Below are 17,504 nucleotides of genomic sequence, written 5' to 3' on the forward strand. Positions count from 1 at the left end.
AGAATCCAAATTTAAACCTGACGTGTATTTTGAAGCTCTGGTTGAAGTGATCCCACTTCTTCAGTTTTGGGGCTCAGAATCAAATTCTTTTTAGCATTTTTACCTAGATCTGTTTTTTTTTTTTTAATATTTTATTTATTTATTTGACACAGAGAGAGAAAATGTGAGCACACACTTGGGTGGGGCGGGGTGGGGGACAGGACGGGCAGAGGGCTAAGCAGACTCCCCACTGAGCAGGAAGCCTGGCCTGAGATCTCCACCTGAGCCACACAGGTGCCCCCCCACCCCTCCCAAATCCCCTCCCAAATTTGGTTTAGCTGCTTCTAAAGAAATTTGAAGTTCAGTGGGCCAGCCACTTCTGAACACCTTTCCCTAGTAACTTTGTAAGGATTACAGATGAAGAAACCTGTTTTCCCAAGAAGTTGTGGCACGTTTGTAAATGAGGGAGTCAGGATTGGGGCCAAGGCCTGTCTGACTCCAAAGCTTGTTCCTCTGCACAGCCATGGACCCCAGGTCCATGTACATAAGACTGGAGCTGAGCTGGAAACAGTAGCCACTAGCCACAGGGGTTAAGTTTGAACTAATTAAAATTAATAAACATGGAAAAACTCAGTTCCTCAGGTACATCGGCCAGAGTGCAGGTTCTCAGTAGCCGTGTGTGACTGGTGCCGCCATCCCTGGTTGTGCAGACAGAGAGCATCTGCTTCCCTGTAGAAAGTTCTGTTGGACTTTCTGCATGGGACAGAAAGAGCTCTGGGCCCAGCCGAGCATGGTTAGGGGGAAGAAAGCGTGAGCAGGCTCTCTGACCCTGTGGGGATCTACTATGAGAGATATGTGGCTTTACTTGCCAAGGAGGGGTTTCCTGGGACTTGGGATTTGCCTTGCTAAAGCTGGAAAATTCCCTGACAGACTGGGATGGGTCGGTTCCTCTGTTCATCACTATTTCCATGTAGGTGTCACTGCTGTGCCCAGGTCCAGGACACACAGCGTTTGGCGAAGGGTCACTGAAAGCTCAGGAGTGAGCTAGCCGACTAAGGGATGGCATCAGTCAGGGATTCAGGGGTGAGGCATACCCAGCAGGGGCCCCCATCTGGAGTGAAGGCCCTCTGAACGGTACACCGGGACCCAGAGCTGCCACCTGGGAAGCGGTTAAGCAGGGGAAGGAGTTGGAAATGAGAGGAGGCCAAGTGACCTTCGTCGCGGGGTGGTGAGCCGTGGGGAAATCTGGTGGCTGGTGTGGCTCCGCTCGGATCCTGCTGAGCCCAGGCAGCTCCTGTCCTTCCAGTCTTCACGTCCCGGCACCTCTAGAACCAGGGATACGCAGAGAGGATATTCCGTGCCTTTATCAGTGTCACTTTTTCGAGTAAACAGTGATGCGTCTTTAAAGGCGAACCATCGTGACACAGAGCATGTGGCTGATAACCTGCATTTCAGGCACGTGGCCTACGTGGCCTTTCTCTTGCTCTTCTGTGGGCCAGCGGCTCCTCCATTCTCTCCTTTGATAAGGGCCAGAGCTAGCCTGCAGGACGCACGCAGGTTTAACTGAGATGCCGATGCCGTGAAGTCTGGCGCTGGCGCGCTGTGGCTGTTTGGCACGTTCTTTTCCTTCCTCCTGCTCTCCTCCACTTCACCTCCGTTTCTTTCTTTCTTTCTATTTTTTTTTTTCAAGATTTTATTTATTTGCCAGAGAGAGAGTGAGAGAGAACACACAGGCAGAGGCAGTGAGAGAAGCAGGTTCCCTGCTGAGCAAGGAGCCCGATGTGGGACTAGATCCCAGGACCTTGGGATCATGACCTGAGCCAGAGGCAGCCGCTTAACCAACTGAGCCACTCAGGCGTCCCGCTTCACCTCCGTTTCTTAAACGAATGCCCTGTGGAATGACAAAGAATCACAACCGCTTAGGATACTATATACAGTGATAATTAAGGTTATCAAAGAGATGATTGGTTAAGGCTCCAAAATATTTATTTTGAATATTTACTAACATGTTAAGCACCCTGTGTCATCTCTTCCCTTCCCCTAAAATACTGGAGATTTCTTAAGGTTAAAGATTTGTCCGATTTCATCACTTGGATGCAGGGTTGCAAGTACTACAGCTTCATTAAGAACATTGTTACATATGTGAGGGATAGATCATGGGAAGATGGGGGCCATGGGTGCCCTGTAAGCAGGGAGTTGTGATGAGGGAAAGTAAAGAAACCATGTTTGTTTTCTCTCTTGTTTGCAGAATGTAATCCTGAAAATGGGCCGTAGCTCTAGGAGAAGGGATGCCAAAAGAAATGGTAATTAATAGGTCCCATCGCTGACTGTTGTCTTTGACAGAAAATGCCTGGTGTAACAGCCATGTGTCCCCAGATCCCAGGCCTGGGGCTGGGAGGATTGTATGCTCCCGTGACATTTCGTGGTCTTTCAAGAGAGGATGACAACTTCAGGGGGACAGTGTGTGAAGCCTTTATTCCTTCAGAGGCTAGTATGACTAAATAGGTGAAATGAAGCTACTTTTTGGGGGGGCTGGCGGTAACCTAAGCTAGAGAATATTCATTTATTTATTTATTTATTTGTAAGGTAGGCTTCCCCACTGGGTGTGGCACCCAGCACAGGGCTTGAACTCAACAACCCTGAGATCAAGACCTGAACCAAGATCAAGAGTTGGATGTTTAACCAACGGAGCCACCCAGGCAACCTCCCTTCCCCACCACGCAAAGCCGGAGAGTTTTTGCAAACTTGTGGTGGACCCTAGAATCTGTTATGCTCTCTCAGAAGAACCCCAAATTATGTGTAGGGTTCACATCTGGGTAGGGAAGGTGCATTGGAAGTTAGGAGTGTTTGGTATGTTCCGTGGCATTAGGATTATAGAAAGTCGATGTATATGTAACTTCGTGCACGTGTGTGTGTGTGTGTGTGTGCACAAGTGTTCAGAACCTTCTATAATCCTCAATATCTGAAGTACATTCTTGGGGTGAGGCTTATGTCTGGTTTTGCAAATAAAAACAGTACTGCTGAAGATAGTAGGTCCTGTTGTCATGTAAAATTTCCATAGCCAGTTAGCGCTAATTATAATGAGGAAATTAAGCACCTGGGAGTGTGTTTCAAGGACATCTCTCCCCAGTACATTAGCTGCCTTTCTGGACTGCCTACTTGGCAAGGTCATAATGATACAGGTTGGCAGGGTCAGGGAGACCCTGGCTCATAGGAAAGGGGGTATTCTGAAGGGATCAAGGAATACTTTAGAAACTCCAGCATGGCGGATGGCTTCTCCAAATGCTTTTATTTCCAGGCTGCATCTTTGATGCTCTATGGTTCTGGAAAGGTCGGGCAGAAGATGGCGCCCACGGTTGTGAGTCCGGGAGTGTGTTCTCTGGGGATCCTCTGTGGCAGTGGGGGCTCCAGACATGGCAGTTTTTTCCAACAACAGAAACAAATCAGCCAAGATAAACTGGAATCACTTGCATGAAGCCTTCCCGCCACCAATTCACACAAGTAATTTAGTGCTTGACCGACAGGAGTAGTAACAGAGATTGAGAGTTCCGGAAGTCTTCATGTTCAGGAAATAGGAATGGCTAACTCTCTGTGGTACTATATACACTGAAGAGTAGAGAAACCACATTAGTACTTCTGCTCCCAACCCAAGTGCCTGCCACCTTCAAGGTGCTTATGATCTCACCAAAGGAGCCAAACGTTGGGTGGTTATAAACATGGCGTAGGATGGGGTCTCGGGTTCAGATGGTAGAGTTGAGGGAATGATCGATATGATCTTCCCTAACACTGTTGTCCCGGGATGTTACCTCTGTGGTTCTGGTTCTCGTTCAGGCCAGGTGTCTGGCTCTGCCTCTGTGACCGGTGCTTGTGTTCTTCATCACCCTGTGGCTGCCTCTGTCAGAGCCCTCGTCACGTGCTGTTGCAGGCACCAGGGTGCACGCTCCCCCGAGGGTGAGGGCTCGGAGGGAGGCATCTGTGTTGTCCTCTCCATCTCTCTTGCCCCTGTGAAGCTGCCTGACCTCTGACAGTCAGGTGAGGGCCTGCTTCTGGGTCACAGTCGTCTCATGTATCATCAGGTGGGGTGAGGGAGGTCTCTGGGGCCTCTTTATATAAGGCCACTTGTCCCATCCTTGAGGGTTTGCCCTTTGTGACCCAACCATTTCTTAAAGGCCTCACCTCCCCCCGCCTTTTTTTTTTTTTTTTTTAAGATTTTCTTTATTTATTTGAGAGAGAAAGAGCCAGAGCAAAAGAGTTAGCACCCACAAGCAGGGGGAGGGGAAGAGGGAGAGGGAGAAGCAGACTCCCAGCTGAGCAAGGCCTGATGTGGGGTTCAGTCCTAGGACCCCGGGATCATGACATGAGCTGAAGACAGATGCTTAATTGACCGAGCCACTGAGGCCTCCCAAGGCCTCGTCTTCCTCTTTTTTTTTTTTTTTTTTTTAAGATTTTATTTATTGGGACGCCTGGGTGGCTCAGTTGGTTAAGCAGCTGCCTTTGGCTCAGGTCGTGATCCCAGCGTTCTGGGATCGAGTCCCACATCGGGCTCCTTGCTCAGCAGGGAGCCTGCTTCTCCCTCTGCCTCTGCCTCTGCCTGCCATTCTGTCTGCCTGTGCTCGCTCTCTCTCCCTCTCTCTCTCTGATAAATAAATAAAATCTTTAAAAAAAAAAAAGATTTTATTTATTTATTTGACACAGGAGAAGCAGGCTTCACGCCAAGCAGGGAGCCCGATGCGGGGCTCGATCCCAGGACTCTGGAATCATGACCTGAGCCAAAGGCAGACGCTTAGTGACTGAGCCACCCAGGTGATCCAAGGCCCCACCTTCTAATGCTGCCACATGGGACGTTAGGATTCCAGTGTGTGAATCTGGGGGGAAAACCCACATTCAGACCGCAGTACTCCTTCCTGACATATAACATGCATATAAAGCAGTGCCCATCATGATTCTTTTGGGATGTATGTTTTAAGTCCTACTGGTTTAAAACTTGACACAGCAGACGTCTGGAGGTGGAAGCACAGGGAGGGCCAAATACAGTGAGCTCAGGTACGAGCAATAGGAGGGACTCCTGAATTGTGAGAATCCTGGCCTGGGTACAGCAAATCCCCAGGCACAGCTGTTGATGTCTCCCATGCTAGGCACAACGTGTGGAAGATGAGGACCGGCATCCCAGCCGAGCGGGGCAAGCCAGAGGTTTGGAAGTTTTCATAATAAAAGCTCGTGGTTTGGATTAAGCAATTATATTTCTTCTTTTTTTTTTTTAATTTTTTAAAAGATTTTTTTTTTTTCTATTTACTTGACAGGGAGAACAAGAGAGCACAAGCAGATCAGGCCCCACATAGGGCTCCGTGCTCAGCAGAGAGCCTGCTTCTCCCTCTCCTAGATCTCTTTTTTAGAAAAGACCTGTGGTTCCTCAGAACTGAGGGGTAATGTGAATCTGTGGGAGAATCTTACCTTCCTCTCTCAGGAGGCAGGCGGGATGGAGAGACTGTAAGCATTTCCCAGTAACTATGGAAACTGCGGAGCTTTAGCGCGGAGCTTTCTCTGGGCTACTTTCTCTGGGTTGATCAACCAGGCACCTGTGCAATGATCACAGTTTTTTCTTGACAAAATTACAAAAAGCACTGATGTGCTTTGAAGTCTGTTTTCCTGAGTTTGTAAAATATCACCCTAATATATTTTTTTCTGTTATCGTCAAGTCCTTTGAAGACTGTAAGAGGAGTTTCAACGTGCTTTGGAAGATTTATCAGGAATTCTGAATAATAATTCTTATAAATAGCTAACATTAGCAGAGCGTTTGGTATAGATTAGCCACTGTTCTGAGGGGAAGTTTTATTAAATAAGTGATTAAGGGTTGTTGGAAATATTACAGAGCTCTTATAATTGAACAGGATTATGGGTATAAGTTTATGATTTTATTACCAGGGATAGAATGAATCATGGCTAAGGAAAAAAAAAAAACAGCAAGTGATAAACCAGCCAATCAAATTACAAGATGAATTCACTCAGGAGGAAGAGTAATTATTTCAGTTATTTTTGTGTGCTTAATTAACATTTATTAGGTATCCTCTGGGTCACAGGCACCGTTAGGTACTTTTACGTCTGTATTTTATTTAATTACGAGGAGTGCTTCACTTCCAGATAAGATTTCCTGTGGGTTTCCTTGGGCTAATGAGTTATTCCAGCTGGTCCTGCTCGTTTGGTGAGTCGCCTGGGGAGGCCGAGAGTCACCGAGGTGCTGGGGTGTCATCCCTAGAGAGACTTGGAGTGGACAGGGTTGGGAGCCAGGGGCAGGATTTTTAAAAACAACTTTCATCCCCCTCCCGCGAGCGCTGGCTAAGCCAGGGGTGAGGACGTCTGTGTTGGGCTCTGGGAGATATTTTGTCACCGACAGGGAAATACTGACGTAAACTCTTCAGCAGCCAGCCGTCATTGCAAACCTTGCAGGTCGTTTGCTACACCAGGTGGAATAAGAAAAACACCTGTTTTCCTTTGTTTCCTACGAGCTAGAAGGTGGGAAGTGTCAGCATCACAGCTGAATGACGCGGGCCAGAAAATGTGGCCCGAAACGTCTCAGACGCAGAATGGCCCGCAGTGCTGAATCTGTTGCTGGGATGTGCTCCGGGGCGTGGATCTTGCCAGTGACTTGCCTAAGGTGTTGTTTTTTGATTTGTGTTTTTTAAGTAAAAACAAAAAACCTTAGGCAAGTTAATCTTTTACTTAAAAAAAAAAAAAAAAAAACCAAAGAGGTTAGGTGACTTGTACGCTAGAGGTAATTCCTTTTAATGAAATACATACATAGGCACAGAGTACAGGTCTGTGAATAAAGAGTTTAAGAGGGCGCAGAGAATTATGAGGAATTCTTCTGGTGGAGGGATTATAGGTCCAAATGGCTTCTTTAAACGTCGTCTTTGATGTCATAGTCAAGTTGTTTAACATCAAAACATTAAAAAAGAAAAAACATGAAGGAATTAAGTGGTGTGGGGAGTTCAGCTTTTCTTTAAAAATGGTTAGAGCCTGAGATCACATCACCGAGAGTTAACCTAAAAAATGATCCATAATCAGAAACATATCCAGTCCCTAAAAAGTCCCTAAAAGGATTCATGGTCATCTTCACAGATCGATTTGCTTCAGTGGGAATTTTTCATCCTGCTCCGAAAGCCCCGGGAGTCGTGTGATGTAACTGGTGGAGAGAAACAACACAAGCTTCCATTAGTTCCATCCATGTTAAGCACGATCCCTGAAAATAAACCAGTTTTCTGGTAGAGCCTTCCAGTTAAGAATGTTGTGTCCTTTGGAAAGCGTTGTGGTGAGTCTGCCAAGAGAACTGGGGCAACTCAATCACTCCTTTGGGCCTGGGGTTCTTCGCTGTGTCACCAGGGGATCGTGCTTATCCAGGTGGGATGACTCTGGGACCCTGGTGTCGCCTGTAGAGTCATGGGGGAGAAGCATTGAGGGGGCTGCTCTGGGTCTTCAGGTCTCCACCCTGGGCTCAGAGCTGCTGGAGGTGGGGGGGGGGTAGTAGGGGCATCTGGATATGGGCTCTTTTGCAGAGAGGAAATCTGTTCGGTTCTGTAGGCATCTTTGGGGACCTGTTATGTGTCAGGCAGAATTCCCAGATGCTGGGCACGATAGGATGACCAAACTCCATGTCAGCCCTCAGATAGCTTCCAGTGTCCTGGAGGAGGCAGAGCGGGACACAGGGGGTCCCAGCATTTCTTCAGCTAGGCCAGGGGCTGGGTGGGAGAAGGGGGTTGGTGGGAACGCAGACTGTCTGTGTGAGCTCTGCGTGGTTTTTTTAAGAAACAAAAGACAAGGAGAGGAGACAGCTCCCTCTTTGAGTCACTCTGCCCAGCCACTCCTCAGGGGAAAAGAAAGAGGAAGGAGGAGAGCCCCCGTAGGATGGTTGGGACTTCCCTGATGCCCTAGAATGGACCCAGAGGCTTCTGCATGCTGATTAAAGGGCTGTCGGGGCAGGAAGAGGACTCGGGCTCCCAGAAGACCATAGAAACAGCCCTTAGGGCCAAAGGAACCTCGGGAGGTCACCTGGTCCAGGCAGGATACCCTGGCAAGCCCACCTGCTTACATAACCAGGTTTGATATCCTACATCTCTCTTCCCACTGCCTGTGCTTGACCACGTAAACCAGCAAATTAGCCTGCAGGCCTTTGCATGTGCTTTCGATTCTGCTTGGATCCCCTCCTGCCTGGGCTGGGCAAATTCTAACTTGTCTTTTTGTTTTCAGCTTAGATACCACCTCCTTGGAGAAGCCTTTCTCATAGTCCCCACTTGCCATCCCTCGCTGAGTTAATTAAATACCCATTTCTGTGATTGCCTAACACCGTCCTCATCACTGTTGTGTACTTTCTCATACTCTGCTCTAATTGGTTGTCTGCCTGTCATTGGTCCACTAATCTACGAGAGCTCCTGGTTGGCTGAGATGGTTTAACTCCTGGAACTATCTCCACGGCCATGTGCTTGGCACATCACAGGGGCTCCGTAGATAGTTCTTGAAAGAATGAGAGTTCTTACTTTACAGCAGATGCTATGGGAGCTCAGAGGGTTACACTGCCTTACTCAAAGTCACGCAGCTCTGAGGGACTGAGAAGGGGCTGGAGCCCATGTGTGAGTCTAAAGAGGAGACAAGATTAGATCTGGTTTCTAGAGCCATAGTCCCTATCATGGAAGTGAAAACAAGTCACCCTTGACACTTTCCTTCTGAGGGAGCTACTTGCTGTCTCCTGGGTTTATCTCTAGGTGATGCTATGGTCAGCTTACTCTTTGTCTTCTTAAAACAAACAAAAAGAAAGGGTTTTCTGAAAGTTAGTGCCCGTTTTCTGCTTTTGAGGTCCTTTTTCCCAAGGTCCTAACAATTTCCCCCAAGAAAACAACTTGCTTCCATTTTGTACTTTGTAAACCTAGTCAAAACATTTGAAAGAAAGAAAAAAATTTTTTTATGTACTTGGAAGACATTGGGAGAGGGGTCCAGAGAACTGTAGTTGTGGTGTGTGTGTGTGCGTGTGTGTGTGTATGTGTGGTGTGCACACACTTCCCTACAGGGCATGGGACATGTGTTGCACATACTCAAGGATAGAGCTTATAAGTATGCTTAGATGGTTCTTAAATTCCCTTTCTTTGGACACCAAGCAGTTCTGTGATCATGATTTAAAAGGGCATTTTAGGGGCATCTGGCTGGCTCAGTCGGTAGAGTGTGTTACTTTTTTTTTTTTTTTTAAAGATTTTATTTATTTGTCAGAGAGAGAGAGAGAGAGAGAAAGCACGCAAGCAGGCAGAGAGGCAGGCAGAGGCAGACAGAGAGGCAGGCTCCCTGCTGAGCAAGGAGCCCTATGTGGGACTCGATCCCAGGACCCTGGGATCATGACCTGAGTCGAAGGCAGCGGCCCAACGCGCTGAACCACCCAGGCGTCCAGAGTGTGTTACTCTTGATCTCAAGGTTGTGAGTTTGAGCCACACATTGGGTGTAGGAGCTACTTAAAAATATTTAAAAAAAATTTTTTTAATGGAATTTTAAACCATTCACACAGAACTGGAACAGAAATAAGAAAACCCGTGCAGGGAAACCAGAGGAGAGATGGGGGGCGGGGGGCACAAGGGGTTGACATGATCAGCCCACTGGGCCGTCCTCCTGCCACAATCAGGCTCTGCCCCCAAACCTTCTGTGAATAAAACGCGGCCAGTGGAGTGGTTTCCTGTGGTTCAGTACCCAGTGAAAAGCACAGAGAACACATTAAGGCAGCTAATGTTGTAATCAAAATAAAGGCCAAAAAAAAGGCATTCCGGTTCTCTTCCACACGATAATGAGGACATCTAGATGCCATGGACGTTGCTCGTTGCTTCCATCTTCACACTCGTGCTGGTGACTGTGCTCCATGGGACGTTGGTTAACTATGTTTTTAGGAAAACGCCCTTTGATTCATAAGTTTCTGCTGTTGTAAGAGATGTTGAGGGTGACAAGCATGGGGTGCTGTACATATTTATTTTCCTTTCTCAGCCAAGAAGAAACCTAAAACAGGAAGTGATTCAGGGATAGAATGATTCAGACCAGATCAAACTCAAGTTGGGCTGGGACCAAGGTATGCTGTTGTAACTCAGAGTTCTAGCGTCCTTTATCTTAGAATTTTGAATTTGGAAGGACAGCCTGGCCCCACTCTTGGTCCCCAGGACCCACAGTCCAGCCACACTGTCAGTCATAGGATTTCAGTTTGGGTCTTTGCTCTTTACTCAGCTATGCAACCATGAGCAAGTTACTTAACTTCTCTGAATCTCCATTTTTTTTTTTTTTAATCTCCACTTCTTTATTTGTAATACATAAAACTACTTTGAATGTTAAATGAGAAGGATGTTTGAGAACATGCTCTGTAAACTTTAATGGTCTGAAGAAATGGAATTTGGAGTTGTTATTCCCAGACCTTCTCTCTGCTATGGGAAGACTCATAGTGGCTAGCGTTTCCTGGGGGCTTACCATGTGCTCAGGTCTGTTGTTATTTGCTTAACCCTTGCTATACTTCTGTTTTACAGGAGAAGAAACTGCGGCCTGGAGTTTGAGTTATTCGTTCAAGGTTACCAAGTTGGTAAGTAACGGTGGATTTGACCATGGCCGTCTGCCTCAGAGCCTGTATTCTTCACCACTACACTGTGAAGAAAAATGAAAGTGGATGGTAATATCAGGCCAGGACATGGATTTCAGTTCAGTAGAAATAACCTCCTGTTTCCGTTGAAATTAGAATCCATGTGCTTTCATTTTACCGTACGTATATTTAGAGAAACTACCAGGTTATCAGGTTAAATCATTGATTTCCATGAGAACCTTGGAGGGCAGGAGACATTCTCAGCCTCCTGTGACCAGTAACAGTAATAATCGCTGACACTTATTGAGCACTGTTGAAGAGCTGATCTCGTGCCAGGAGCTTTGTCTGAATTACCTTGTTTAAATTTCAAGAGAGAGTTGAGGTTCAAAGAAAAGAAGTAACTTGCCCAAGTTCACTCCAAATGCAAGGGGTTTCTCAGTCCATCTGGGCTGTTATAACAATAACAGACTAGGGGGCACTGAACAGTAGAAAATTGATTCTCACAGTTCTAGAGGCCGACAAGACCAAGATCAAGGTGCTGGCAGAGGCGGTGTCTGGTGGGGCCCTCTTCCTCGTTCCCAGGTGGCCGTTTTTTCACGATCACCTCATGCGGCAGAAAGGGTGAGGGAGCTGTCTGGAGGCTCTGTCATCAAGGGTGCAACTCCCATTCACGAGGCTCCATCTTCGGGACCTAATCACTCCTGAAAGCTCTACCTCCTAACACCATCCCGCTGGAGCTTGGGCTTCAGAATAGGAATCTGGTGTGGACACAAACAGGGGTAGAGACGGTATTCACATCTGGGCAATCTGGGTGGGAGCCAGGGCTCTTAACTGCTGGGAGGCTCTCATGGAAAACCAGCTTGGAGAAGCTTGGTACCTTCTACCCCCACCGGCCCTTCCGTTTTCTGCCTCTTTGGCCCCTCGTCTTCCTGGTCTGCTCACCGCCCTGCGCGTGGCTGGCTTGCCTCTGGAGAGCATTAGCTGTAGATCAGAGAGATCAGGCAGCAGGATGCTTTGCATCAATCTCTCTTGTACGCTTGTAACTTTTATGTTCATGGAGGTATAACTTATTGTAAAATGCACAAATCATTTTTTTTTAAGATTTTTATTTTTAAGTAATCTCTGTATCCAGCTTGGGGCTTGGACTTAACAAACCCAAGATCAAGAGTCGCGTGCTCCACAAACTGAGCCAGCCAGGGGCCCCTTGATGAATTCTTACTATACCACCCATCTTGTCCCCACCAGATAGGGCATTCGGTATTTCCATCTTTCCAGAACATTCTCTCACGCCCCTTCACAGTTAGTGCTGCCCCAGGGCTAACCACTATTCTGACCTACGGAAGTCCTATATCCATCCTAGCACGGATTCCTGCTTCAGACTTATCTAGATCCAAATATACTTATTCAACAAAAACAAAGTACAGATAAAAATAACACTTTGAATAGCGTGGGTGATCTTGTCATTCTACCCAACAGGCGTCTCTCTTGGAGTGAGTGTGAATGAGAGACAGATCTGCTGTCCCTTCTGTCACTCTTTGTTCCGATGGCTTTTTAGAGTGTGAGCATCTTGTGCCACCAAGGGTATTTCTTTTATTTATAGATTTTAATTATCCTACAACCCAGCTCTGAAATCCAAGCCAGCTCTTTCTTTGGGTGTTCAACCTAGGAAACCAAATCCAGTGCTGAAGGAACACCGCCTGTGTTGGACCTGTGTTGGGAGAGGGCTTGTCAGTCTGCATTGTGAGATCTTACTGTGCGATTGTCCAGGAGAATTTTGACTCCTTTCAGTTTTCATATTCGTGCTGACTTTGGAAGCTAACCCTTGAGTAAGCTGCCGTTGTAATGTGGACAGAGCTCAAGCCCGGGGTAGGTTGTTCTATTAGACCTGGAGACCTGAACATTCTGCCCTTGTGGCAGACTGCACTGATTTGTGCGTCTGTTCTGATATGAACGCAGAGTGGGTTGAAATAGAAGATTTGCATCTAGGGGAGCTCATCAGAAAGCGAAGTCTGCAAGTGCAAGAAATGGAGAGAGAAAATTAAGCCAAATGGTTATGTGGGCTGAAGCCATGACTGCCTGTGGGGCTTCTGTACCCAGGAAAAGGCCATAGAGTCCGGGTGTTCCAATTTTAATGCCACAGTGGGTCTAAAATGAAACCGGGCCCAAGGTGGAATTGAGCCCTGGGAACCATAACTGTCACACTTCTTCATGGAGAGAAGCTAGAAAAACTTCACTGCTCGGCAAAATAGAGAGGACGCTTGCCTTGAGTGGAAAAGTGTCAGCAAGAGATTAAAAACCGTATGTAGTTTTGGAATCTGCACTGTTACTGTGTATGAGATTATGAGACCTCCCCAGCTGAAAAATGAACATAAAAGCTGAAGGGTGCCTGGGTGGCTCAGTGGGTTGGGCCTCTGCCTTCGGCTCAGGTCATGACCTCAGGGTCTTGGGATCGGTTCCGAGTTGGGCGCTCTGCTCGGCGGGGAGTGTGCTCCCCCGCCGCCCCGCCTGCCTCTCTGCCTGCTTGTGATCTCTGTCTGTCAAATAAATAAATAAAATCTTAAAAAAGAAAAAAAGCTGGTTCAGTGCCCTGGAAATTCCCAGTGCAAACACAAAATCACCCCATAAGGATATTCAACAAAAGGGAGACCTAACAGGACTCCCACAGAAAGAAACAGCTTCTGGGGATGAGTTCACAGGTAAATAATATGAGCTATCCAGGATATGAACTGCTTCAAGCCAGAAGTAATAGAACGATCTAAAAGAGACTATAAAATGGCATACTTAAAATAATGAAGGACTGAAGATGATATTAAGGAAAACATAAAGAAAGATGAAAAAGAATAGGTTGATTTGAGGGGTGGCCAAATTCAAATGAAAAACGGTCATCCAAATTAAAATCCAGTGAAGGATTAACTGACACATTAGACACAGCCAAAGAAGTAATTAGTGAGCTGGGAGACAGTGGTATTAGTTGACATTTATTAAGTCCTCAGTGTGTGCTGGGCGCTATGCTGTGTATGTACATGAACTCATTTAATCCTTAGAAGGAAGTGAGAAGGAAGGCACGAGCAGTATCATGTGTATTTTATGGATGAGGAAGCTGGGGCATGGTGGTTTGTGCCCTTGCCCAAGGTCGGCGGGTAAGGGTGGAGCTGGGATTTGACCCCGGGGTTCCTCGTGTAGTCTAGAGTCTGCGTGTGCCATTACTATCCCAGAGAGTATCCTCCAAAATAAGCACCAACCAGAAGGAGATGGGAATGCACAAGAATGGTAAAGAAATAAAGAAGAGAAAATGAGACGAGATTGCTTATGTCTAAACAGACGGGCCAGGGGGAGGCAGTATCCCAAGACACAGCGAAGAAAACGAAAGATGTCACAGTGATGTGATGTCCCTTCACATCTCCTCCAGTCCTTAGGTTCCAGGAATCTGTGACCAAGTCACAAGAATCTGTGGCCTTACTAAGGGAAGAAATAGTCAAAGAGAGATGGCAGAGGCTCATTTCCACTGTAGTTTGCGCTGATGTGCTGCTACGTTTGGCCAAGGTCTCCCTGGGGTAGAGGGGAAGAACCCTTGCTTTGTAGCATTTGCTGATTTCTGTGGTATAAAACCATGCAAGCTACCCATCTGCCGTTCCTGAACCCAGAATTGGGAGATGTGCCCATTCAGCTCTCTTGAGTTGGTGTGAGCCGGCTTCAGGACACTAGTGGTTCTGATGCGCATGCTGTTTTTAACCTGTGATTTCCGGCTTGTGCATAAACTTACGGGAAGTCATAATGTCATGTTTGATATCACAGGGGCACGGAGAGATAGTGGGACAAGAGTGGAGCTCTGGCCCCCTTTCATCCCTTGTGTTTAAAAAAAAAAAATGGAACAGGGCACCTGGATGGCTTGGTCAGTTAAGCGTCTGCCTTTGGCTCAAGTCATGATCCTGGGGTGCTGGGATCTAGCCCCACATCAGGCTCCCTGTTCAGTGTGGAGTCTGCTTCTTCCTCTCCTTCTCCCACTGTTCCTCTCCCTGTTCGTTCTGTCTCTCTCAAATAAATAAATTTTTTTTAAAAAATTAAAAAACAAAACAACATTTTGTGAATGTGGGTGGGGAAAGTGACATATATTTCACACTATGGGTGACAGTGAAAATGAGTACAGCATCTTTGGGATTTTTTAAAAAAGATTTACTAATTTTAGAGAGAGAAACAGCATGGGCGAGCAGCAGGGAGGGCGGGGGAGAGGGAGAGAATCCCCAAGCAGACTCCCTGGGGAGTGTGGATCCCCATGTGGGGCTCAATCCCACGACCCTGCGATCATGACCAGAGCGGAAATCAAGAGTGGGACATGCAACTGACTGAGCCACCCAGACTCCCCTGAGCTCAGGGTCTTTGAAGGGCAGTTTGGTCCTATGCTATTTCTAATTGCATGGCCCTAAATTCTTCTTCAAAGATCTTATCTTATAAAGCCTATCTTTCTTATGGTCACACAAGGTCTATGTGAAGATGGATGTAATGTGTCTTCATTTCAGCATTGTTTGTAACAGCAAGACCCTGGAAGCAGCTGAAATGTATTGTTGGTAGGAGACCGATTGAGTTAATTATGGTATATTCTTAGAGTGGAATACTGGGCCATTGTTTAAAATAGTAGGTCATTTTACTAAGAAGGGGTGCTCTCCAGGGTATATGCTTAAGTTAAAAAAAAAAAGACAACATGCAGAAAAGTATAGGTGGTATGTTCCCATGCGTGGGGAAAGTGGGAGGTAGAAGTAGGTCTGCACAGCCACCCACACACATCATGTGCTTGATTATGCATAGACTGTTGCTGGCCGACACCAAGAAAGAAGGTGGTTGTCGGGAATACTGCTTACCTCGTGGAGGGAATGCTTAAGCAGTCGGGGTCTACAGTGGCTAGAAGATGTCTCCTTGTATGTTTTCCATACTTTTTTGAATTTTAAAGCATAAGCATATAGTATCCTTTCTGTTAAAAATAAACTGGTTAACAGAAAACTTCACTTCGGGAGTTTTAAACACAAAAGCCCCCCTCCTTTTCAGAGGAGACTGGCAGATCTCCATGTGGTTGCTGACCCCCGGGGTTTACTGAGCACATGCTGAGCACCAGGCACTTCCCCATTGTTTCTGGCTCAGTCCTCTCGCACCCCTACACTGTGGGTCTCCCCATTGGTAGGCTCTGCTTGGACCCTAGAAGTTGTCCAGTGAACGTGTCCACGGAAGTCACATTTGCAGGAGAGGGGAGGAGACGTCTTTGTGCTAAGTCACGTGGCGTGCAGCAGCAGGAGAGAGCGTCCCAGCGGTCTTTCAGCTGTTTTAGAGCAGAGGTGACCCAGCTGCTTCTCAAAAATCCAGGTTATCTGGAAGGGCTCGCGAGCCTTTTTCTGTCCTGCCGCTAGTCCCTGGCCCCTGTCTTGAGACCACAAGCAAGTGTTCTGTCAGTATTAATTTTCCCATCGGTAAGGCTGTTGCTCTAGAAAGCTGGAGCTGTGTTTGTGGACCAAATGAATCGCTGATGTGTTGAGAAACAGCAAAGGCGAAGAGATTTTGTCCTGTGGTGACCTTTTCTGATTCATTATTGTCTTCCCAACTCTTTTGTGTACGCATCATCAGATGGCTGAAGAACTCTAGCTTTGCTCCCTGAAAAAGGCCACCTTCAGGGCCTTCCTGAGCGAAATGTTCGTTCCCAGGGGTGCTTTTCCTGTTCTTCCCTGCAGGCAGGCCCGTTTCCAACCCATCACCAAGCCTTTGATGGAACCAGACGCCTGCTCTCTTCCCTCTTCCTTATCATTTGGTAACAAATGCAGTAAACAGGTTATTCATCTCCGGAGGGCTGTTGTTCTGACGCTGCAATGTGATCAGCTGTAATCCAAATGGGCAAGAGGACTGGAATGAAAAGTCAGTAGCATCGAAATCACAAAAACTGCCCTGAGTATTGTTTCCGAGTGTGACATCGTCGGTACCATTCAGATGAAACTCTTGCCAGTGAGGGCTGTTTGACACTGGCTCTTTGCGGTCTCTCGAGAGGCTGTGTTGTGGGCTCATTCACAGAGTGCCCTTGAGTACTTTAAGTATCAGTGCCCCTGTGTGGTGTGGGAGGCAGTGGTTTTAGCTTTCTGGGAGCTAGATGTGTATCAGCAGTGTTCTCCTAACTCCCCAGATAGTAATTCTGTCTCCTCTGCCTGAGTGCGGATGCGGAGTAAGTTTCACTGCTGTTTCTGTGTGAGGCCTTTCCTGGCTCCCCCCACGCGACGCTCCTCTTGTTCCGTGTAGTATTTAGTTAAAGCCGTTATCTTACTGGCTTTAAATAAGTGTAGCTGTTTGTAGCTGTCTCCACAGCAGGCTGAGTGCCAGGAAAGACGGCGTGGGTCATCTCTTCCTCTGTGCCTAGCCAGAGTGCAGCAGGTCCTTCTGAGGTCATTGCCAGGATTCTTTTGACCTCCATGGAGAAACCCAACTTGAACTGCCTTCCACAGAAGGGGGCTTTATGCCATTGAAAAGTCCAGGGATATAAATCCAAGCGTGGTTTAAACAGTGTTGGGAAGGCTTACACAGCGTTTCTCTATCCCTCGGCGTCACTTGCCATTTCCTTTTGGGCTGTGGTGGCAAGATGGCTATCAACACTTTTAGCAGGAGCCAAAAAAAAAAAAAAAAGGCCACTTTCCCAACAGTTCAAGCAGTCTTAGAATTGAGTCTCCATGTTTCTGATTGGTCTTATTTGAGTCACATGCCCATCCCCCGACCAATCCCTGTCGTAGGCAAAGGTGATGCTTTGATTGGCCATCCTGGGGTAGGGTCTGCACCTCCCAGAGCACAAGGATGAAGGTGAGGGGAGGTGGATGTTTCCCAAGGAAAGTCTGGGAACCCTTTGTGCATGGAGGGAGGTGTGGGTAAAGCAAAAGCAAGGATGTCCAATAGGGTAGGTTTTTAACCAGTGTTTACT

The 17,504-nt window shown here is 47.1% G+C and overlaps 1 protein-coding gene across 32 annotated transcripts in view; it reads left to right on the forward strand.

Moving 5' to 3' along the window:
- The window catches only part of CYRIB (CYFIP related Rac1 interactor B), a 144,194-nt gene that overhangs the window by 30,753 nt on the left and 95,937 nt on the right, over positions 1–17,504 (forward strand). For 22 of the 32 annotated variants that reach the window (XR_014308612.1, XM_082719726.1, XM_082719744.1 and 19 more), the window contains exon 2: positions 10,515–10,567. The exons of 5 other annotated variants lie outside the window; for them this stretch is intronic. Coding sequence is in view for 2 of the 27 variants with exons in the window: in XM_082719726.1 (XP_082575852.1) it covers positions 10,515–10,567 (53 nt within the window). In the remaining 25 variants the exon portion in view is untranslated. Of the gene's footprint in view, positions 1–9,987; positions 10,070–10,514; positions 10,568–17,504 lie in introns of all 32 variants that reach the window. 5 more of the 32 variants (XM_082719729.1, XM_082719760.1, XM_082719752.1 and 2 more) reach the window with 1 other exon arrangement.

Source organism: Mustela nivalis (genome assembly GCF_964662115.1).
Source record: "Mustela nivalis genome assembly, chromosome: 2".
Lineage (NCBI taxonomy): Eukaryota > Metazoa > Chordata > Mammalia > Carnivora > Mustelidae > Mustela > Mustela nivalis.